The 24,423-nt window shown below is 49.8% G+C and overlaps 1 protein-coding gene across 3 annotated transcripts in view; it reads right to left on the minus strand.

The window, feature by feature from the left end:
* IRAG2 (inositol 1,4,5-triphosphate receptor associated 2) overlaps nucleotides 1-24,423 on the minus strand; it is a 2,448,326-nt gene that overhangs the window by 1,610,867 nt on the left and 813,036 nt on the right. For all 3 annotated transcript variants that reach the window (XM_069628487.1, XM_069628486.1, XM_069628485.1), the window contains exon 11: nucleotides 7,177-7,233. In XM_069628487.1, the coding sequence (XP_069484588.1) occupies nucleotides 7,177-7,233 (57 nt within the window). The remainder of the gene's footprint in view (nucleotides 1-7,176; nucleotides 7,234-24,423) is intronic.

The following is a 24,423-nucleotide window of genomic DNA, read 5'->3' on the forward strand; positions in this document are numbered from 1 at the left end:
CTTTGCTCGCCTAATGCTGTTTTCATTTGTTTTAATTTCTTTATTAACTTCAATTTTATTGAATAAAGGAGGAGTTTTGTAAATGTAAGGAGTGTATTTAGTTATGTTGTACATAGTTATCCATTGCACTAGATGTACATTACAATTGCCAGTGGAATCAGCTCTACATTGCTTCTGGAATTGTTTGGTGATTTCAAATTAATAAGCTATTAGTCTTGCATTCCCTGGACAGCTCAAACGGAGACACCTACATCATGCTATGTGGAGTAATTCTTTATTGGAATACCCCTTGCATCAAAGCACTCTTCGAATTCTCGTTACCATTATTCGAAATCCTTATACAATCCACGATTGTCCAATTAATGCTCTAAACTCACCCATTGCTTTGTGGATGGCACAAAGAAGTCCTCTTATGCGTGATACCAATGTTATTCAGCCAATCTATGAACTCCATCCAAGTAAATTGAGGACTATTATCACTCACAATCTTGGACGGGAACCCTTCCCTCAGACACACTCCCTCCAAAAATGTAATCCCATGTGTAGTTGCCACTTCCCTTAAAACCCCAACCTCTGGCCATCTTGATAACAAATCCATGACAACCATTATATAGCTCTCACGTACCCCTGGTAAACTCAATGACCAACAAATCAATGGCAATAACCTCCCAAGGAACTTGTGGTAAACTAGGAAACTCCATAAGAGGAACCCTCGTCTTCAAAACTGTGTTCATGTCCTTTTAAGTGCCACAAACCTTGACCTGCAATTCAATAAATGTATCCATATCTGGCCACCAAAAGTCTGCTCTTATTAATGACTTGGACCTAGAAATCCAGATGTGTACTTTGTGACTCAGCTCCACTACTGCATCCCCAATACGTTCAGGAACCAGTAAAAGTTTCCCCCTGAACACAAACTCTCCAGGCACGCTCAATTCATCTTTAATCCGCTTAAACGTCTTAATCAGTTTTCTTCCTTCCACACAACTCCCACGCCATTTCTCACGGACTTGACCTTCTGATAGAATGTATCTTCTTCACAGGTCTTGATCCACTTCTCCTCTAAACATTCATCAACATAAAAAATGTCCCCAACACTCCCTCTTACACTAAAAGTGCCCTTAATGTCATCATCAAACACTCACTCACTGGTGCCTTCATCCACCAATGCAATACAGCGATAAGGCATCTCCTACTACATACTTCCTACCCGCAATATATTCTAAAATAAAATGTAGTCCTTGCACTTTTGGCACCCACTTTATAATTCATCTCTACACACCATCCAACCCCTCTCTTGTTGACTATGCCACCCAACATTCAATGGTTTGTTATCAGTTCTCAATAAGAACGGCCTACCATAAAAATACACTTTGAACTTCATTATCACCCAGACTACGGCCAAAGCCTGGTCTGCATGCATTAAAACGGCTCCTAGACCTAGTTCACACATCTGTGTATACTATGGTTTTGAGGTCATCTCTGGATCCATCCAGCACAGGAGCTTTTGTGAGTTCTTCCTCAACTCCTTTAAACTCAGTTGCACTCCTCAGATCATTCACATCTCGCTCCTTTCCTGGTAAGTTTTTTCTGATCACTGGTTTTACTTGCCAACCCTCTAATAAACTGAGGCCAATTAATGATGACACTACCATCTTGTGCTTTGTAATGGTCATATGTACAATTGCCTTAAGTGCACTGCTTTTGGTTTTAAATCCACCTTCTGACAATATCTCCCAAATAATCAACCCATGTCCTCCATCTTTGGAGTTAATCCAGCTTTGCTAAACTTCTGCAATACCAACCATAACCTGTGGTCATGTTCCAGCTGATCAACACCCCAAATCAATAGGTTATCCTGATACTATTTGACACAAGTAACATGTAGTATTTCATGTATTACTTTTTGAAAAATGTTTGCAGCTGATACCATCCCAAAAGTCATCCAAACACACTTGAACATACCTCTGTGTGTGATAAAGGTTGTCACATCGGATGATTCCGGGTACAACCCAATCTGATGTTAAGCACGCTTTATATCAAGTAGATAAAATACTTTTGCTTGTGGCAGATCAGAAATAAGCTCATTGAGCTTCTCCTGGGAAAATCTTTCAGCAATGACACTCTCGTTTAGCCCTCTTAAGTCAATACATATCCCAACAGACACATTGGCTTTTCTTATGATATTTTATTTGTATCAGTCATACACAAGTGTTTCAGAGTGCGATGAGGCAGGGGAGGAGAACAAGGGAGGACAAAAACACTGATCTTACTAGGCCCAGTGACTTTGAGAACGCCCAAGTGCAGGGGAGAGGGAAGGGGGAAAAGTGCAAGGTAGAGGGGAGAAATGGAAAGTGCTGAGCAAGGGTTAACAACAAATGGTAGTGCAGCCAGCAAGGTGGCAAGTGAAGGTTAAGAGTGCAGACAAGGGGTGTCTGATAAGTGCAGGTAAGGGGACTGTAGTGTTACAGATACAGACCCAAGTGCAAGGGTTGCCAGAAGGCAGTGCGCGTGTGTTGCTGGGTGTCCAGGGGCCTGGGCCCGAAATCAGAGGGTAGACCAGGTGCACGGTGCCGAAGCAGACAGATCAGCAGGGGAGAGAAAGATCGAAAGCAGAAGCACAGAGGAAGGTGTTGAGGTGCTTCCGGAACCGGAGATGGTTCTCCTCAACTTTGAGTGGCAGGGAGACTGTTCGAGAGGGAGGCTCCAGCCGAGGAAAGTGATATACCACCAACTCGTTGCTAGGAGAAGCGACGGACCCTGAGGGAGTTGGAGGAGGAGGAGGAGCAAAGAGCTTGAGTGGGAAGGTATTTATGGAGGGATATTTGAATTTATTTTAGAGCCAGGACCCAGAAAGCCTTGTGAAAAATGCAAAGGGTCTTGAATTTCATCCCTGGAGCCATTGGGAGCCAATGAAGCGATTTCAGGGCTGGAGAGATGTGATCCCAGGGCTTGAGGACAAGGACAAGTCTTTCAGTCCTGTTCTAGGTGAGTTGCAGAGGGCGGAAAGTGGAAGCAGGCAGGTTTAGAAATAGGCTGTTGAGGCTGTTACTTCAACAATGGGGCCAACCTACTCCAATGCATCCGTTTGTTTGATCACACCTTCAATCACCATACGCTCAAGCTTTCCATCTGTACCTTCTTCCTCAACGCCAAGTGCATTCTGTCCTCACTTTTGCTACCAGAGGAATTGCATTCGGTCCGAGTTAGAATTTATGTACAAACTTCTCAAGACACCCAACCTTGTCTGAACACCTACGGAACCAATAAATCTATATCATTTTTTGTCACATTTCTCATGATCATGCTGCATCAAGTTTACTGACCAGTTGACTCCTTCATATTTGACAACATGTTTCTACTGCCTGCATTACCTAATGTTCAAAGAATATACCATTCCAGAAAGCATAATGCAGTCTTGAATAAAGCCTCTACTTAAAAAGCCTTCCTTGGATCCAAATAATTGTGATAACCACAAGACCCATTATTAACAGGTAATTTCGTCCATATAGAAGATTGCCGATTAGGGCAACATCTTGTTGACGATGCCCGATTTGTCCGCATCTTTTGCTAACCTGGATTACTATTTTATTACATTGTCTAAACAAGGTGGCCCATTTATCAGATAGCAAGACAGCCTTGTTTGAGTCTTTCCTAGGGAACACAACTTGCATAGTCAAAATTAATTAATATACACCGGACACTGGGTGGCGTGGTGTCACCTCAGAGGTTCTGCATTTCCCTGCTTCCAATTAACTTTTAGATCAAACGCCTGCACAACCTCTTGGTGGACCTGTGTGTTCATTTCATACAGACGCCATCCAGATCATTTTTCAACTAGAAGGGTGTAGTCAGGATGATATTGTGTGCATTCACACTATCGTTTCAAAAATTGCATGTTGGGCCTCAAAAAATTGATTTGGGGAAAATTGAGAAGATGGAGCTCCTGCCTATTTGGCCCATCACCATAATAAAGGAAATGGTTATATCTCCTGAAAGTATACTGTCTGACTGTACCATCACAAATATTGATAAAGTAAAATGTCTCCGGTTATTTGACTCTTCCTTGCCCACGGTAACACAGATTAGCAGTTTAGTGAGCTTCACTGATTACCATCTTATGATTCTTAGAGACAGCGGGGATCACTTAGCAACACACAGCTCCATCGCTCACGCTATTATAGGGCGCAAAATAGACTGATGCATTATACGCATACTGCTACATATGTAACACTACACAGATCCCTCAAAACAATGCAGTGCGCATTGTGACAAACTCTCAGACACCACCACATCGCCAGCCCCATTCTGCGAAAGATTCACAGACTTCCCATCAATAGCAGAATTATGTTTAAATTGTTAACATTTGTTCACAGAGCACTTTATATCTTTGCTACTTTGTACTGTAGGCAATCGGTTTTATGATATACACCTTGTTACCCGCAAGAATCCAAAACACGACTCGAATTATGTTCCTGGATTTTGCAAAATGTAGTGCTTTTGGCAGTTCTAGCTTGGTGAAAGAAGCAAATCTCTCAAATTGTCTACTGGTGGGTAAATCGTTCAATTTCAAACGTACTCCCTTTTAGAAGCGTTAAAACATTCTTATTTAACTGAGGTTTCATGTGGTTATGAAGTTTGCAGTTTTTTCATAATATGCACGTTGGCGTACCCTTGGGTTGTAGTGCCTTCCCAAGCTCATTTAATTGAAATAAAGCAGACATGGTTACACAGAGCTCCGTGCATACATCCTGATGTGAAGTATAGATCCCAGACTTTTATTCGGAAGTGCATCTTCTGTTTGGAAAAAGCTATGTGTGATCCACAAAAGGGCACATGCGTGAACATTTAAAAGAATAAACGGCAAGTGCTATTTTTGTTTGACCTAGGAATGCGCTGGAGAAATTTGCTACGAAGTTTGCACAAGCTTGACCACCACGTTTCTCTCATAATGAATCAGGAGTAGCTTACACTTTTTTCCTCCTGCCTGGTGTAAGTTACATTCTCTAGATGTCCAGATAAATGGGAGGCAGGACCTTTTTTTATATTAGGACACGTTTTTGCAATGATCCCTTTTCAAGAAAGCAGAAGCCTGTAATGGGAACGCTATAACGTGGGAATTGTTTTTAGTTTTGGCCATTAGGTGGCGCTGAAAGTGCTACCTATAAAGCAGAAACTTTTGTCATTAAAATAAGAGCTATAATGGAAGACCTTGAAATGGGGGATTTGATTGCAGGTTTATAATGCTTTTCAATGCAGGTTGACATATGAGGATGGATATATGTAGTTTGGCTATGAGTCCCACCTATGCAACATCCATTGCTAAGTGAAATCTATAGGACTCGCCTCCCATTCCCACCCATTTTCCCTCCAACCACAACTCTTTTTTGCACTCTTTGGCTGATTATCTACTGTGTGGTGAATTTGTCAGCCATTTTTCATCCAAAATGGTAGCCGCCATGTTTTAATGTTATTAAAAAGTGTTTGGACTTGATTTTTATAGTTATTAAAAATAAACAAGGTAGTGTAACAGTTACGTTTTTGTTTAAAACAGCACTGAAAATGTACATCTAGCGACTTGTGGGGGACTGGTCAGTGCTTTAGATGTAAGGAGCACTTGATTGGCTGTGATTGAATGTGCAGTGTGTGTTTCTCGAAACAAGTCATTTTGTTTCTATATTCCTAGCGGAGGACAAGTAGGTGAATGTGTGTGCTTCGCATTTCTTTTAATGTTGCAAATCAGTCCTGGCAGCAGCTTATCAAGCCGCCGATGGCACTTAATTGCAAAGTTAGTGCAATTAATTGAATCTCGGAAAATGTCAGTGCTTACACATGTGCAACATTGCACGGCTCAGCACCATTGAGCAATAGTTCAACAGTAATTTATGTGATCAGAAAGTGATGTCTACATTTCCAAAGAAACATTCTAATGTGTAACATGGATGGGATTCAAACCCTTATGTTAAGCCTATGACCAATGTGAAAAAGTGCAAGCATAATACAGATATAGCCGCTATTACAGCAGCTATATTGCATGTCTTGAATAAACAATATGTAGCTGTCGAATGAGGCTCGGATGATAGCTCAGGGGCAATGCGTTTGTCTTGGAAGCAAGACAACACACAGCAACACAGGTGTGAATCTCTGGCTCGTTCTCAGAAGCTTGTCCCTTGCATTAAGCGCGTTATAAATGAGCTATTACAAAACTTTGTGTGTGTGGCTGGATTTCAAAGTAAAGAAAGAACATTGTGCTCCTCTCACAAATGCAGAATTGTTTTGTTAAGGATTGAAATGACAGTGAGACAGACAGGCAGCTGGTCATACAAAAGAAATAGATTCATAGCATCAGGAAACTGTTATGCTATCAAAAGAATACAAAAACAGATAAGATTCTAATCCAGGATATAACAGCCCACAGAGAAAGAATACAAATCGTATAAAAAACCCCAAGCTCATAAGTGGTTGAGAAAAATGCGGCACAGGTGATGAATGTTTAGAACTCATACTATTCATAAAATCTAAGAGGTGTTCAACCTCTTTCGCATTGCATCTTCTCATGCCTGTCGCACGTTTGGATGGGTCCCTTTGCACGTACCCTCAAACAACTAGAAGAAAACATTCCCACAACAACTCGGCACATAATAGCAGTGCCTGGAAAATGCCTAATACTTATTCAAAAGCCAAATTGGTTGGCTTTGCCAATGTTTGTTGGAGGAAGCTGTTGTCAGGAAACACAGGATGTTCCAATTAACCTACGTAATAGGAAACTGCAGTCCAAAATTAAGCAAAAAAAAAAATTATATATATATACCTTGCTATCATTTAGAAAATCCAAAGAAGTAAATGCTGTGCAGAAATGTGTAACAAGTAGAATGGTTGAGGAATAGTTCACTTAAACTGCTTTCGGGTCTTAGGATTGCTATTTCTGCTTTGCAAATAACACTAAAGAAAATGAAGACCAGACTCAATTGTAGTAGTAACTGATGCACAGGATTTCACAGGCTTACACACCTTACCAGAATTCCATCCAGGCACAATTATGTCATTTCTGAAACATTAAACGGTTAGAAGCCATGCAAACAAATTTAACCCGTTTAATATTCAAAGCAAATCGCCGATTAAACCCATGTATTAACTATTATATGTAGCACTGCTTTTTCAACTAGTAAAACTAACCTTTTGAAAGCTTGCATCTTTCTTGCCCATGAGGTTTTCATAATCTTGTAACTGCATCTGAAATAAGAGATTTTAATGTGACTTCTCATTGTCCAAAGGGTTGAGAGAAAGTCGTGAGAAAAGTCGGTCATAAATATGCCCCACTCTACATATGGAGTAGTATGTAGGCCATCCACCAAGGGCATGTTGCATTTCAACACGCCTGACACCCTGCCTCCCCCACGAGCCAGGATGCATTCCAATGATTGCGCAACCAAAGTGCCACCAAAAGCGATGACCAAATTGAGAATGACTGAGGATCAGAAATTTGTTTCAATTACTCAACATTCCAGGTAAGAAAAACACAAATAAAGCATGTATTACAATTCTCAGACACAGAGCAGCAATTACAGCTACTTGTTCATATTATGAACCTGCTTTTAAAAGGCTCATACCATTGTGAACCAGATTTAAGCACACTGACACAGGAGTCCAAAGCCAAGACCCTGCCTCTCAATCCATCCCCTGGAAGATAAATGTTTAGGATTGCGTCATGTATTGTTCTAGATTTTGGGTGTACTGGGGATACTACCTTTGCCATAGACAATATGCTCCTTGGAGAAGGCCATGTCCATAAAGGCCGCAAATATGAAGGGACGTGGGGCATCCTTGCAGATGCCCACTGCCCCCCAGATATGGACTTTCACTGGAGGCCTAGGGTATGGTTGGCTGGAGAGCAGTCCTCTTTGCAAATGCAATTGAGCTCAACCTCTCAAGCAAGATGGATGCCTCGTCCTTGAATCTCCTAGTTAACCTTACAGATCTTAGGTGACCGGGCAGAACACAATGGAAACAATCATTACTGCACAGCATACACCACATAAACCATGCAAGTCAATACTGCACAACACGAGGCTTCTTTTTTTACGCACATACTTTACAATTTTTCTGATTATAAAACTAGCAATCCAAGTGACAGAATGTAAAGCAAAAGCCAGGGGTGGGTAAGTGCAAACATAATGGAAAGCACAGACAATGTTGTGGATGTATAGTATGTGTAGGAACAAGTTACTTACCTGTAACTGTTGTTCTCCAGCATGGGTCTGGCATGGATTCACATGCTCATGAATATTCCCCATCGTCAGGCTGGGAATCCTCGGTAAAGAAAAAATCAGTATCAGTTTCGTTTCTGATCTGTCTTTCGTAGTAGTAACCAATCACTGATCTCTGCGTCATACTGACCACAGCCAATGACTGCCCTCTACCTAAGCCCCGCCTCTGGCAGCCATCTTCAGATTTGGTAGCACGTGAAGTGGCAGTATGACCAAGTGAAGAGCCGCAGAGGGGTAGGCGGGAGGGTTCGCATGTGAATCCATGCCAGACCCATGCTGGAGAACAACAGTTACAGGTAAGTAACTTGTTCCTTCTCCAGCATGGGGTCTGGCATGGATTCACATGCTCATGAATATAAGAGTAAATAGCAGTACACACATGCACAACCACGGGGGGGTGGCAAAAGGCTCAACATTAAGCAATACAAAAAACTCAACATTAAGCAACTCTTACCTCCTCACCAGGTTCACCTTAGGCGAACAGGTTGCGCAGCACTGCTTGGCCGACTCTGGACTCCTGCCTGGAATCCCGATCGACGCAGTAGAATCTCGTGAAGGTGTGCGTCGACCTCCACGTAGCAGCCCTGCAGATGTCCAGCAGGGGCACACCAGATAAGAACGCCGTAGTAGCAGCGATCGCTCTGGTTGAATGGGCTCTCGGACGGCCTGGCAGCGGTCGGTTAGCCAACCGGTGGCAGTGCATGATGCAGCCGGAGAGCCATCTGGAAATAGAAGACTTCGAGAGAGCCTTCCCTTGATTCACAGGTCCAAAGTTCACGAATAGCTGTGATGTCCTCCGAAAACTCTTCGTGCGGTCCACGTAGAACTTCAGCGCTCTAGCCACATCCAGCGAGTGCACCAGATAGAGAACCTCTTCCACTTATGACCGTAGCATTTGAGAGTCGAGGACGCCCTGGCCTTTGCAAGAACCTCTCTGCAATCGGCCGGTATATCGTAGCCTCCAAACTCTAGCGCTGCAGGAGCCAGGCCTGCAGGTTCAGCGACGCCGGGTAGTGGTGGAAGATGGCGCCTCCTTCTCTGGAGAGAAGGTCCACGTCCGCCGACAGCTTGATGGGAGGGGACGTTGACAAGTCCAGAAGGTCCGGGAACCAGATCTGCCTCGGCCACGCCGGTGCGACGAGGATCATCCTGCACGGGGACCTCTTGAGTTGGTTGATGAGTCAAAGCAGCAATGGCAACGGAGAGAACGCATACAGGTATAGGCCGTCCCAGGGGAACGAGAACGCATCGCCCATGCTTCTCGGCTGGGTAAACCTGCTTGCGAACCTCTTGCACTTCGAGTTCGTCGCTGTTGCGAACAGGTCGATTTGGGGTTTGCCCCATCGTCGGAAGAGTTGATCCACCTGATCCTGGCGCAGTTCCCACTCGTGACACGCGCGCAGCTCCCTGCTGAGCGAGTCGGCGATGGTGTTTCTTTCTCCTGCCAGGTGGAAGGGAACCAGGAACATCCCCTGGGCGACCGCCCAGTGCCACAGATCCTGTGCCTCCTTGGCTAGGGCTGGGGATCTGGTGCCTCCCTGCTTCCGTATGTAAAACATTGTTGTGGTGTTGTCCGTGAAGATCCGCATCACCTTGCCCTTGAGCGACGGGAGGAACGATTTGAGAGCCCAGAACACGGCTCGGAGTTCCAGGACGTTGATGTGCAGGAGCCTCTCTTCCGGGAGCCAGAGGCCTCTTGCGTGGAGATCTCCTGTGTGGGAGCCCCAACCTTCCAGGGAGGCGTCCGTCGTCATCGTCTCCTGGTACGCCGGCGTCTGAAAGTCCTTGCCCGCCGTGAGGTGCGCTCGAACGCCCCACCACTGAATCGCCCGCCGGAACACCTCGTTGACGGGCACCCTGTCTTCGAAGGTGCCCGTCGCCTGCATCCAACGGGCGTCGAGAAATTCTTGAAGAGGGCGCATCCGTAGTCTGCAGAGGCGCACCAGGTAGATGCAAGAGGACATCATCCCCAGGAGGGACTTGATGGACCTCACCCTGGCCACGTCCGTGGCTTGCAGGCGCTGCACTTTGCCTAGAATGGTCTTCGTCCGTTCTTCCGACGGTGCCGCCAGGCGCCTCACTGTATCGAGCTTCGCTCCCAGAAACAGGGCCACCTGCGACGGCACCAGGTGGGACTTTGGGTAATTTATGGCGAATCCCAGGTCTGTAAGTAGCTGGACGGTCCTCGCAGTGTGTTCGACGGCGAGTTCCCTCGTCCTTGAGCAGATGAGCCAGTCGTCCAGGTAGGGGTAGACGTGAATCCTCTGCAGGCGCAGCCGCGCCGCCACAGGTGCTAGGCACATGGTAAAGACCCTGGGGGCCGACTTCAATCCGAACGGCAGTGCTCTGAATTGGTAGTGGCGTCCCTGGACGACGAACCTGAGGAACTTTCGGTGACTTTTGAGGATGGGAACGTGGAAGTATGCATCCTCCAGGTCCAACGACGATAGAAAGTCGCCTTCCTCCAGCTGTCCCAGTACGTGCTGGAGGGTGACCATCCTGAACTTTTGTGACCTCATGTATTTGTTCAAACGACGAAGATCCAGGATGGGGTGCCAGCCGCCCGTCGTCTTCCTGACGAGGAAGTACCTTGAGTACGCCCCGGAGTCTCTTCGGGACAAGCTCGATGGCGCCTTTCCTGAGCATCGCCCGTACTTCCAACAGCAGTTGCGGGACGTGACTTTCCTTCCTGGCCACAGGTGGAACGTGAGGGCACTTCTTCAGGAATTCGATAGAGTGTCCTCTTGCCAGGGTATACAGCACCCAACGGTCGGTGGAGATGGACTTCCACACGCCGACGAACTTCGTCAGCCGGCCTCCCACCGGGGTGCTTCGGTGGGGGCCCGAGACCACGGCCGGTTCAGTCCTGCTTAGAGGTGGTGGCCTTGCCCTGGCCACCTTGCCGACGGCAGCGAAGCGCTCCCTGCTTGCCACGACCCCTGTAGGCCTCCTGAGACGAGGAGCGTGCCGCCTGGCGGTAGGACGACGAGCCACCACTGGATCCCTTGGAGGCACCCTGTCTGCCTCCGGAGCTCCGAAAGGGCCGTCGTTGCTGAAGGGCTCCTAGGGCGCGGGCCATCTCCGTGTCCGTCTTTATGGCTTGGAGGGATTCGTCCACCGCCTTCCCGAACAAGTTGCTGCCATCGAACGGCATGTCCAACACCCTGGTCTGGACGTCCTGACGGAAGTCGGTCGCCTGGAACCAACCCCGTCGTCGTAGGCAAAGACCATTGCCCAGCTAGTGGAACCCGGTATCGGCAATATCGGTTGCCACTGTTATGGCGTGGTCCGACACCACCTCACCTTCCTGAAGTATTTCCAGGGCCTCGGACCTCTTGTCGTCCGGTAGGAAGTCCAATATGGGGGCCAGCTGAAACCAGAGCTCCCTGTCGTAAAGGGCCACGATCGCCAGGGCGTTGGCCGCTTTGGTCGTCGTCGCCGCCGACGAAATGACCCGCCGCCCCATGGCGTCCAACTTCTTTCCCTCGCCGTCCGGCGGGGAATTCGACGTCGAGGCTCCTGACCCCGCCGCTTTCTTCTTCGCCACCGCCGAGACGACCGAGTCTGGCGTTGGCTGGGCCCTGAGGCACAGGGGAGCGGTTTCAGGGACCCGGTACTTCTTCTCGTTCCGGTCCCGTTTGGGTGGTGCCGTGGAGAGGTTCTTGAGAACCGACAGGCCCTCCTCCCAGATGTCATCGATTAGAGGCACCGCGATGACGGTCTTCCTCTTGGCCTCCCGGCGCTGATCGAGGAAACCTTCCTTTTTCTGCTCCTCCGGGCAGAGCCGGAACAATTCGGACGCCCTGCCGATCATGGCGTGGAATGAGCCAATCTCGTCGGGCGGCGAGGCCCGTGCGACGGGAGACCCGTTCCGTCGCCATCGCCCTCAGAACCCGTCGTCGAGCCCATCGCACCGTCATCTCCCGACTCGTGGGAGGATGAGGAGGGAACTGTAGGCCTTACGGGGGCGAGTGGAGGAGAGGGTTGGGTCCTCCGTCGTTTGTTCTGAGGACTTCCCGACGGGCCAGGTTGCGGGTCCTCCGGCCTGGCCCGTGGTAATCTCGTCCTTATCTCAGAGCAGAAGGACTGGATCGCAGCCAAAATGGCCGCCGAGCTATCCTGAGGCCTAGGTTCCGGCTGCGCCGGAAGGGAAGGCTGCTCTTCCTCGCCATCGTCGTCTTCCTCGGTTATCTCCCGAGGATCTTCCTTACGGGATCGAACCTTCTCGAATTGGACTTCGAGATTCCTCACAGCCTCGGTCAGTCCTCCTCCGAGGCTGACTCCGAGCTCGAGGAGGCTACCGTGCCCCCCCTCGCTTCTTCCATCATGGTGGCCATGACGATGGGCTGAAAAGAGGATTCCCTCCTTGGCGGCAGGGAAACTCTAGTCCCGGAGGCAGTCTCCGCTGGCGGGGTCTCTGCCGGCTTGGCCAGAGTCGCCGCGATCGCCTCGATAGAGGCCTTTGCCTGCTGGGTAGGGGCCTTCACCACCTTAGGTGCGTCCCGGGCCTTCTCCTTAGGGGGAGGGGCGACGCCTCGCTCCCCCTCTTCCGAGATCGGACGGGGCTTCTCCCGAAGCTTACCCGGGGTCTCGGACTTCCTCTTCCCCGAACCGGAGCGCTGGCTCGTTGTTGACGGTGCCGGGGAAGGCGCGCCCTGCCTGGCGACCGAAGAGCCCGACCTTTCGGCGCTCCCGGAGCCAGCGGACTCGCGGCGCTTGGCCTGGTGTTGGGCCCCCGTCGCCGGGGCGCCCGCACAGGACTTAGAAGCCCGCTCGGACCCTTTCTTCTTCTTCTCACCCGTTGAGCCCTTCTCCAACCAGCTGGCGAGACGGGATCGACGTCTCTCATGGTCCACTCCGACAAGTTCTTGCAGAACTGGCAGTCCTTCTCTACATGAGGCTTGTCCCCATGAAGACAGTAGAGGCATTGCGAATGTTTGTCTTCCTTCAACACATTCTGCAGCCCGCATCCAGGGCAGCTGCGAAACAGCTTGGGTCCGGGTGACAAACTCGTGTCCTGGGCCATCTCGAAGTAGGCCGCAAATCTTCTGGAATCCTCCAAGAAGTTGATTCGACGAAATCTTCACCCTTGAGGGGCGTAGGAAAATCCCGTAACGGGTAGCCGTTAACGGGAGTAGAAATGGTGGAGCTTGAGGCTCGATTAACCGAAAAAAATGTGAAAATTCACCTGAAAAAGCGCGAAACACGCAGTAAAAGCTCGAGAGCTAAGCACGAGGACTCCCAACACTTGAACGTTCGGTAAAAATCTGAAGATGGCTGCCAGAGGCGGGGCTTAGGTAGAGGGCAGTCATTGGCTGTGGTCAGTATGACGCAGAGATCAGTGATTGGTTACTACTACGAAAGACAGATCAGAAACGAAACTGATACTGATTTTTCTTTACCGAGGATTCCCAGCCTGACGACGGGGAATATTCATGAGCATGTGAATCCATGCCAGACCCCATGCTGGAGAACTGTAGAAACACTGAACAGCACACACCAAACCCCACTCTGAGGAGTAACTGAAGTTTGAGTTAACCCATAGTTTGTCATTTTTAACTGAGAGCTTTCCAAGCATGGTACAGGACCATTTGTAATTATGATCCAATGATCCATTGAGACAACAGATATTTGAGCCGAGTCACAGTTTGCGCTTCATCTTCCTTAAACAGGGCCTTATTGACTACACACTGGTGCATACAAGTAAAGCAAAACAATTATGGACTGGAATGTCAATGTTCTTAAGCGCACATATATTTTGAGGTTTTGAGAGGTAAACTCAAAATAGCATGTGCCCATTTACTTGCATTGAGGTTTGATATTTTGGAGGTAGGAAGCACAAATCCGTAGTCTCCCCGCCTACTGTAAATAGGGATGGTGGGCATGTATGAAGTGAGACAGCGACAATGAACAAAGTACTGTGATTTCGACCGGTGCTCGACAGAAGCACTCAAATCACAAGCCATTGCGGGCTGCTAATCTCCAGAACTCCGAAAGTAATAGCTTCAAAAGCGTAGGATGTTAGATGAAATTCTACAATTCCCCAGAGCGAATTACGCTCTATCTTTACAAACAGAACCACTCAGCAGCATTAAAATAACACAATCTGCATCACCAGCAGCCCTGTGTCCCATTCACACATCGGAGAACACCATTGAGCCGAAGAACAAGTTACTTTCTTACCTGGTAACGTTCTTTCTTTCAGCACAGCTGTGGACATTACCTGTCAGATATGGAATACGTCGTCGTACCATCCCATCGAAAGAACGTTACCAGGTAAGAAAGTAACTTGTTCTTCGAGGGGATTGGGTCCTCTGACGTATTCCATATCTATGACAGACTCCCAAAGCAGTACCAAGCAAGGATGTGGGAAAGAATTTAGAATAAAAGTTTACCATGCCCAATCAAATTGCGGAATAGAGAACTGCCTTGCCAAAGGCCAGATCTTGCCCTCTGATGGAATCGAGGGAGTAGTGACGTACAAAAGTATGTACTGAAGCCCAGGTGGCCGCATCACAGATGTGATGAATAGGAACTCCCCTCTGCAGAGCAGTAGACGGAGCCACTCCCCTGGTAGAATGGGCCCGCAAGCCAGGCGGAGGATCCTTACCCGCCAAGTGGTAACACTCGGAGAGAGCTAAAATAATCCAACGAGACAGTAGGTTTCGTCACAGCTTGTCCCAAACGCTTTCCAGCGTAACCAATGAAAAATTGATCGTCCACTCTGACCAGGGACATGCGCGAAATATAAAAGCTCAACGCTCTCCTAGGATCAAGCCTATGGAGCCTCTCCTCTTCCTTACCAGGATGTGGAGGAGGATAGAACGCCGGAAGAACAAACTTCTGGCTCAAATGAAATTCCGAAACCACCTTCGGAAGAAAAGAAGGACGAACTCTAAGGACAACCCTGTCCTTATGAAACACAGTGCACGGTGGCTTAACTGAAAGTGTCTGTAACTCACTCACTCTGCGAGCGGAGTAACCGCAACCAAAAACACAGTTTTCAGAGTTAACAGCCTCAAAGGGCAAGAATTTAAAGGCTCAAACGGAGCACCAATAAGAAACTTAAGAACAAGGTTCAACTCCCAACCTGGCACCAGAAAAGGTGACTGAGGGAACACAGTGAGCCCTTTCAAAAACTGCGAAATTAAAGGGATTTTAAAATAGGAACACTCTTCAGACGAGCGCTTAAATATAGACAGCGCCGTCAGGTAACCTTTAATGGTCCCCACTTGCAAGCCCCTGTGGGCCAAAGAAAGCAAAAAAGACAGAACCATGGGAATGTCACATTCAAAAGGATCCACATTCTGAACTCTGCACCAGTCGCAGAACTTTCTCCAACGGCAACGGTACAGAGACTTAGTTGCCGGCCGCCTGGCCGAGAGCAACACCTCCATCACGTCTTCAGGGAGGTCCCAATCCTTATACCTCAACCTTTCAGAAGCCAAGCGTGAAGATTGAGGGATCCGACCTCTGGATGGAGAACCTGACCCCCCCTCCCGTGAGAGCAGATCGTCTCGGTAGGGAAGACGACGTGGAGGGCAGATGGACAAGTCGAGAAGGTCCGGGTACCATGTCCTCTGGGCCCACGCCGGAGCAATGAGGATCATCTGGGAACCGAACCTCCGTAACCTCCGCAGCACTTGCGGGATGACGGGGACTGGAGGAAACGCGTACAGCAGTGGGAATGACCACTCCACCACGAACGCGTCTCCTAAGGCTCCTTTTGGAGGAAATTCCTGCGAGCGAAAACCTTTCGCACTTCCGGTTGACACTCGAGGCGAAGAGATCCACTTGAGGGGTCCCCCAAAGGGCGAAGATCCCCAGGAGAATCTCCTGAGCCAGCTCCCACTCGTGAGAGATCGAGCTCTGCCTGCCCAGAGCGTCCGCCGTCTCGTTGTTGTCTCCGGCCAGATGAACATCTGAGATCGAAACTTCCTGCTGGATGGCCCAGAATTCGAGCTGCATCGCCTCCCTGCCCTGCACAACGGAAGTGACCCTGCCCCCCCCCCCCCTTTTTGTTGAGGTAGTGCATGGCCACCGTTTCTTTCCGCGCACAGTCGGCAGAAAAGCCTTCAGGGCTAGCCTGACGGCCCTCAGCTCCAACAGATTGATATGGAGTCTGGACTCCGACGGAGACTAACAACCGCTGTCAACTCGTTGGCACGAGCTCCCCATCCGTGAGGGATGCGTCCGTCACGATCGTCACCTCCGGCCAGGGTAGCCAAAATGGGGCCCCCTTCATCAGATTGCCCTCGACGGCCCACCACAGAAGGTCCCGGGCCACTGAGGGAGGCACCTGAACAGGGTCCGACAGCCTGCCGGAGGACTGAGACCACTGGAGCTTGAGTGCCCACTGCAAAGATCTCATCCGCAGACGAGCCTCTAGCACCAGAAGAATGCAGGATAACATGAGGCCGAGCAGTCTCAAGAACTCGGACGCTGGGAGATCCTGGGCAAAATGAAACTTGTGCACCATCTGCTGAATGTGAAGAGCCCTCACCTGAGGAGGAAAACACTGCCCCAGGGACGTGTCGAGCACTGCTCCGATGTACTGGAGCCGCTGCGTTGGTGTCAAATGGGACTTCTTTAAATTGAAGGAGAAGCCCAGCCTGTGAAGGGAGAGGCAGGTGACGGACAGATCATCCAGGACTTGCTCGGGGGAGCTCCCCCTGATCAACCAATCGTCCAGGTAGGGGTAGACGTGAATCCCCCTTTCCTGAGATATGCTGCCACCACCACCATGAGCTTGGTGAAAACCCTCGGGGCGGAGGTCAATCCGAACGGCAGATCCCGAAACTGAAAGTGCGAGTCGCCAACCGCGAACCTCAGGTACTTCTTGTGCTTGGGATGGATCGGCACATGGAAGTAAGCATCCTTGAGGTCGAGAGACACCAACCATTCCTGAAGTTGAAGGGCCTGGAGGACTTGAGAAAGAGTCACCATCTTGAACTTGTCCTTCCTGAGGAGTTTGTTCAAACCGCGTAAGTCCATGATGGGTCTCAATCCCCAGTCTTTCTTCGATATCAAAAAATAAGGGGAATACCATCCCTTGTTCCTCTCCGCTACAGGCACCGGTTCTATGGCGCCTTTCTCCAGCAGGGCTTGAATTTCCTGCGCAAGGAGCGGATCCGGACTCTTCAAGGAGAGGCTCCCTGGTGGATTGTCGTGAGGCCTCTGCTGAAAAGGAAGACAGTAGCCATGGGTTATGATCTCCAGAACCCACACATCCGAAGTAATGGCTTGCCACTCTACAAGATGCTGCACCAGCCTTCCCCCAACCGGCGAACCATGGGACCTGGCCTCATGACTGAGTGGTAGCGGCTGCGGCGTTGCCCGAGGGCAAAGAGGCAACTGCTTGAGCGGCCTTGGCACCTCGAGTACCTTTATTTCCACCTCTGGCACTCTTACGATGGCCTCTTTGACTGCTAGCTCCCCTCGCTTTACTGAAGGACGAGTAATAGCGAAAGGAACCTCCCCTCCATTGCTGTCCCCTAGGACGAAAAGGCGGAGGTTGGCGAACTGCAGCGCCCAACGACTTTGCTGCAGCTTTGGAGGTCTGCAAACTCTCAAGGCTCTCGTCAGCCTTGCTGCCAAAAAGGTGTTCACCGTCAAAGGGCATGTTGAGGAGGCAGGATTGCACATCAGGAGCGAACCCAGACTTCCGCAACCACGCAAACCTGCACATTACGGTGCTCGCCGCCATGGACCGGCTAACACAATCCGCCAAGTCCAAACCCGACTGAACGGCCTCACACATGGCATACTTGCCATCCTGAACCATAGCAAGGAAACCATCCCGTTCGTCCCCTTCGGGAATATGTTCAGCCGCTAATGCAACAAAGTTCCACAGAGAGTGTGTGAGAAATGAGACAAGGCACATATGGAGTTGGCCGCCTGAAGCGCCATACCCCCCGAAGAAAACACTTTCTTCGCCCAGCCGTCAAAATGTTTGTCTTCCCTTTCCGGAGGGATGGTAGGATACGACGCCTGCTTTGCCGGGGCCGTAGCCGCCTGCACCACCAAACTCTCCGGAGTGGGGTGCCTAGACAAGTAGCAGGGGTCGCTACTGGCTGGACGGTATTTTCGCGACAAATACTTGCCCACTGCCGGGAGACTCTCCGGAGCAGTCCAAGCCGCCGCCACCCTTCTCTGCAGAGCCATATGAAAAGGCAAAACCGGGTCAGTGGGTGGACCGAGATGAAGGATGTCCGTGAGATCATCCTGAACGAACTCCCCTGGAGGAGCTGACCAACCCAAGTACTTGGTAACCCGAGACATAAGGCGCCGATATGAAGAATCGGCATGAGTGCCAGGCTCCGGCCGACAAAACTCCACCTCCGGAGAGGTGTCCAGTCCACTGGCATCATGCAGTGACTGCCTCAGGTCATCAAACTGGCTATGGCCCGAGATAAGCTCATCTGGAACCGGAACCGGAACCAGGCCGCCATCAGAGCCTTCATCACCCTCTGAAATGTACTCCAGGCGGGGAGAGGAAGACCTCTGTGGACCAAAGCAGTGCCGGATCTTAGCCATAGCCTTTCTAGGGGCAAACCCTGTGCCACGGGGCCCCTCCAACACCACCGCCTCGAAAGGCATCGAGGGCGCCGAACGAGTCGGCGTCGACAGAAAAGGTGTCGACGTCAGCTGCAGCACCGCAACAGAAAAGGTGTCGACGTCAGCTGCAGCGCTGACAGCACCGGCGGCGTCGACACAGTCCTCGATGCCGGAGCTCCAAGCGTGTCTCTCGACAACCTAGGTGCTGACGGCGTCAACGACCCACTCGGAGGCGGAGCCTCGAGAGAAATAGTCGACCTCGGCGCCACAGGTGTCGACGTCTTCGTCGAAGACTGCACAGGATCACACGGTCTCGAGTGCATCGAGGACCGGGACCTGGTACGGGCATGGCGAGAACGGCTACCCTGACCGAGCGGGACCTCTCCCGCGAGCCGTGCCGACCACTCAAGCCCGATGGCGTATGAGCGGTGTCTCTCGACCGGTGCCGACCTACCCCAATCGGAGGCGCGGACGGACCGGTGCCCTGCGATTCCAGAATTGCTAGCATCTGCTTCCCGAAGGAAGCCCATTCCTCCGGTGTCGCTTGCATGGAAGGATAAGCGACCCGCCGACGGGCAGAGTCCTCGGAAGAGGACGGGGAAGGCGACCTATGCCGGCGCTTCCTGGAATGCCTCGAAGAGGCGGAGGAGTGGCGAGACCGACTCCTGGAAGGAGACCCACCAGACTTCCGACGACGACGACGCAGAGAATCGCACCTCAAGTCATCCGTCGAAAGCCCCGCAGACCTCGACTTCCGGGGCTTAGACACCCGGCCTACCGACAGCTTCTTCTTGCGTTCCCGCAAGGCCTTGGCCGTGAGCGACTGGCAGTCGACAGTCTGTATCGTGGGCCTCCCCGAGGCACCAGAGGCAGGCGTCGTGCGAGTCCGTGACCGACATCTTGGACCCACAGTCCCCAGAGTTCTTGAAGCCCGGACGCGGGGTTGAAGATGAGAAAGACATTGCCACGAACAGGTCTTCACAACAAACCGAACAGGTTCAACGAACCGAAAATTGAAAACAGCAAATTCCAACGAGTCGAGGCTTACCGAGATTCACGAAGCGAACACGTTCGCGGAAAAAACGGAACTGAGGCTATGGGCGTCGTGCGTCCTACTTATCACATCGGGTGACGTCGGCCGTCGGAGGTAGTCCTCGGGGACGGCGCATCGACGCAGGACGCAGACGCCAAAGATTTTCCGAAGCAGCACAGCTGTGGACATTACCCGTCATAGATATGGAATACGTCGGAGGACCCAATCCCCTCGAAAAAGTGTTCTAGATGTATTTACAAGTTCCCACATGTCGGCCCATTGTAACGCTCACCTGATTCTCGCAGAGGCGCCGGTCTTGACTGGGCGACTACCGTATCTTCAAAGGTGATGTGTAGCACCCGGTTGGCTCTTTGGGCTGGACCTCTGTGCACTGTATGCCTGACTTCAAGAGTAAGATGTCTGCAGACAGAAAATATGGGATTAATGAACTGGGGTTATTGGGGTGTCCCGATCTCTTCCCTTTTTGCTCTCTCCTGTAGACCCCCAAAGGTTAACGCTCTCACCTTAGGTAAGTGAATGCCGAGCTCTCCATCTGCCTCGGGGCAGGGTGCTGTAACCAGTTTCTTCACTGGATCGGTAGCGCAGGTCTCTTGACTTCAGAGGACTGCTGTCCGTCGTTTACTGCACGAACGGTAAGTTTCGAGTAATTCTATTGTCTTTAAAGTCTTTAGCAATGATGTCTCTTGTTTTGCAGGTTCCGGCGATGGCGGATGACGGGCTGAAGTGAGTTGAAGATGGAGTCCGTATGATGAATAGAAGCGCCTGGAAGCACGCAAGTAAGCGCTTGTTGCCTGCTTCACGATGCGCTCTGTCTTTTATTTTGCAGGTACGAGTTCGGAGCGGCTGCAGGGTGCCGGAATACCCACTGGGGTTGATGTGGAAAGGAGTAATGGCACGTGAGTATTAAAGTTCCCCAATGTCTTTAAACGCACCTTGTTTTGTCTTTCAGATGCAGGATGCAGCGCCGAAGGCCTCCGGAGCGTGCGAAGAGTCGGTAAGCTTTTGTCTTTCAGATGCCGGAATGCAGTGTGAAGACCCCCGAAGCGCACGAAGAGTAGGTAAGCCTTTGTCTTTCAGATGTCGGAATGCTAACCTGTTCTTTCTTGTCTTTATAGGTGTTGCTGAAGACTGGATTCAGGATGGTAAGCCTTTTTCCTTAGGCCCAGGATCCGATTGCAGAAGACACGATGAGCGTTCTGCTGCAGAGGATGCAGAATAACGCAAAGCAAGATTCATCCATCGGGAGTGGTTTAAATAGCCTCCTGTAGTGCTTAGGTGTCTCCTTCCACAGCCACGCCTAGGTAAAAAAAGAGTTCCTGCTTTCCAGAAGAGTTCCAGTGTTCTGAATCTAGGGAGTGGCTCCTGCCCCACCCAACAGGAAAAGTAGTTCCAAACAGAAGAGGATCAGAGGCTCAGCTGGCAGGCAAGTAAGCAGCATGGTCTGCTGCAGGTAAGTCCACCCAAGCATTATGAGCCCGGCGCTTCCAGCGCTGGGACTGGGCACATTTATGAGCCTGGTGCCACTGGCGCCAGGACTGGGTCCAAAAGGTCCCAATTGGGACTGGTTGGCCCTCGGAACCTGGGTTATGGATCTGCTTCCAAGGGAGTTGGGAAAACCCTGACCTTTTGGAAGCAGAGATCATGACACCCATGCCCGGCAGTAGGGCATCATTTTGACAAATGCAGAGATGAAAACCACTTCCAATCAGTCTGCAGAAACATTACATTCGATCAGTCAGCAAAATCCAGCTGAGACGTCGGGGATCAAGATGGCCGTCGTGCACGGCGGGAAAGTTCACAACCAAACACGCAAAGATTTCCTGCTACCAGCAGAAGTAGCTCGCACAGCAGATCACGAAAGTCATCACGCAGAGACAGACGACGTGAGGACAGGGAAGAACTCCAGCTGGTACAGGAGCAGTAATGAGTCACAAAGACGACAACCACGACAGAAAAGTAGATACTTGGAAGAATCCCTGTGATGCCGAAACAACTCACACTCCTTGTCGAGTGGAGATCGGAAGAGAGGGTATGTACATGCCAACGGGAACGATACTGCTGCTTACTACAGTCCGACATTATTGCAGATCAATGGACCGAGCCTTAAATTCCTTATTGACACCAGAGCCACGGCAAACGTCATTAATGAAGACACATAAGTCGCTGGTCAAGAAGAAAGAGCTAAGCAAGGGGAACACGGATATATCCATACGGCTCCAACAAACCCCTCAACTGCCAAGGTATATTTACAGCCACGTATCAATACGACAAAAGTCTGAAAATGAAGATATAGGTCATAAAAGGTGATGTACCAGGAGGAAGCATCCTCAGCTTTCGGTCGGCCATTCAAATGGGTTTTATACATAAAATGTACCAGATCATGTCTGTATATACGTCCAGCCTGAAGGAAATGATGAAGAAAATGTTCCTGACACTGTTCAAAGGGCTTGGAAAACTCAAAAGGCAAACAAATCAAGCTACACATTAACAAGCAAATACAGCCAACAGCTCGACATTACAGGGGCATACCACTTAATATCCAGAGGCATGTAGATGACGAAATACAGTCTCTCTTGGAACAAGACATTATTGATCCAGCATCAGGACAAACACTGTGCATGTCCCCATAGTGTCCGTGCCAAAAAAGGAGACCACCATCAGCATCTGCATCAATGAGAGGTTTCCCAACATGGTGAAAGGAGGAGAACGACATCTAGCGCCCCGGATGACGGACATGATGCATCTGTTACATGGGCAAATGTATTCTCAAAATCTGACTTGAATAAGGGTTATCACCAGTTGGAATTACATCCGCCCTCCAGATACATCACTACTTTCTCTACATACCGGGGACTCTTCAGGTACAAAAGACTTCGCTTTTGTGTATTTGCGGCCGCAGAGATATTCCACAACAAAATCCATCAGGTCATCAAACATCCCTCACTGCCTAAACTATAACATTGACATTCTGATATCTGGCACCACACAAGAGGCACATCATGACACATTAAGGAGACTATGTATGGCACTGGAGGTTGCTAATTTAACATTAAATGCTGACAAGTGCGAGCTCAGCAAGTCGACTTTAAAGTTCTTTGGACACATCTTCTCAAGCAACGGGCTACAACCTGACCCAGAGAAAGTGCAAGCATTAGTGGAAGCCCCGACCCCCACCTCTGTCTGCAGTCAGATCGTTTCTGGAAATGTCGAGCTACTGCAGCCGATACATTCAGGAGTTTGCGTCTGTGAGCACACCCCTCAGACTACTCACAGGAAAGGGGCAGGAATTCCCATGGTCAAATACATGCACGGAGGCTTTTCAGGAAATCAAGAAACACATTGCTTCTGCATCCAGCATGGCGTACTATGACCCCGGACCTCAACACAGAAGTGACGGTCGATGCCAGTCCCGTCGGTCTTGGGGCGATCCTAGCTCCGATAAAACCAGGAGCCTCGCCTGATTCGCCGAGACAGATAGTAGCATATGCAAGTCTCAGTCTCTCGGAAACATAATGGGTATATTCTTAACCGGGAAGGAGAGCCTTGCAGGTGTCTGGGCATGTGAACATTACCATCTATTCCTGTCTGGACGCCCTTTCACCATAATCACAGATCATCAGGCCTTTACCACTATTTATGGCAAACCAACAGCGAAAGATGCCACCACACATTACAAGGTGGGGACTCAGGCTGGAAGAATACTCATTCAACATCATACGCCGCCCAGGGAAAGACAACCCGGCGGACCTCCTATCCAGGTATCCACTTCCTGCTCAGGATGAGAGGCAGTCCATCAAAGCCAACCAATATGTGAACTATCTGGTAAGCAACCCACTCCCAAAGTCCATCATGAGTGCACAGCTGATAGAGGGTTTGAAAAACGACCACCTACTCCAGAAAATACACTAATGCCTGACGTCAGGTCAGTGGCATGTAAAAAGCAAACACGGTCAAGCCCCATCCATAGCTGAAGAGAAAATTCCACACAGTCACATAAAACACACGTTGTCCAGGTCTCCAGTTGTCAACCCAGCCATTCTGCAGGGGCAGGTGCTTGCACTTGCGCATTCTGGACATCGAGGAATTGTCTCAACAAAACGTCAACTAAGAACCAAGGTGTGGTTTCCACAGATGGACGAAAAAGTAGAACAGATGCTGGGCAAATGTATTATTTCCAAGTAGGAGATCAAGTACTGGTGTGGCAATCTCAAAATGCTAAAGACGTCCCTGCCTTCAAGCCAGAACCAATGACTGACTCACATACAAGGTTCCATGATAACCGCAGCCAGCCCCAAAGGTACAGTCACCCGAAACTCGTCATTCTTCCGAACTTTTTAAGGCGATGAGCACTATGAAGGTAGTGGTCCCACAGGAGGAGATGGCTCTTCCGACCTGAATTCTGAATACATACAAGAGGACATGGACGCTGATGACAATGCAGGTGACTAAACTGCAAATGACACTCCCCGAGTGCGTAGCCCCTCTAGAAAGGTGGTCCACAAGCCTTCCTGATGCATCGAAGAAATTAACTAAGACCCCCACGTT

This window comes from Ambystoma mexicanum, chromosome 12, assembly GCF_040938575.1.
Source record: "Ambystoma mexicanum isolate Mex_15411 chromosome 12, UKY_AmexF1_1, whole genome shotgun sequence".
In the NCBI taxonomy this organism is placed as follows: Eukaryota; Metazoa; Chordata; class Amphibia; order Caudata; family Ambystomatidae; genus Ambystoma; species Ambystoma mexicanum.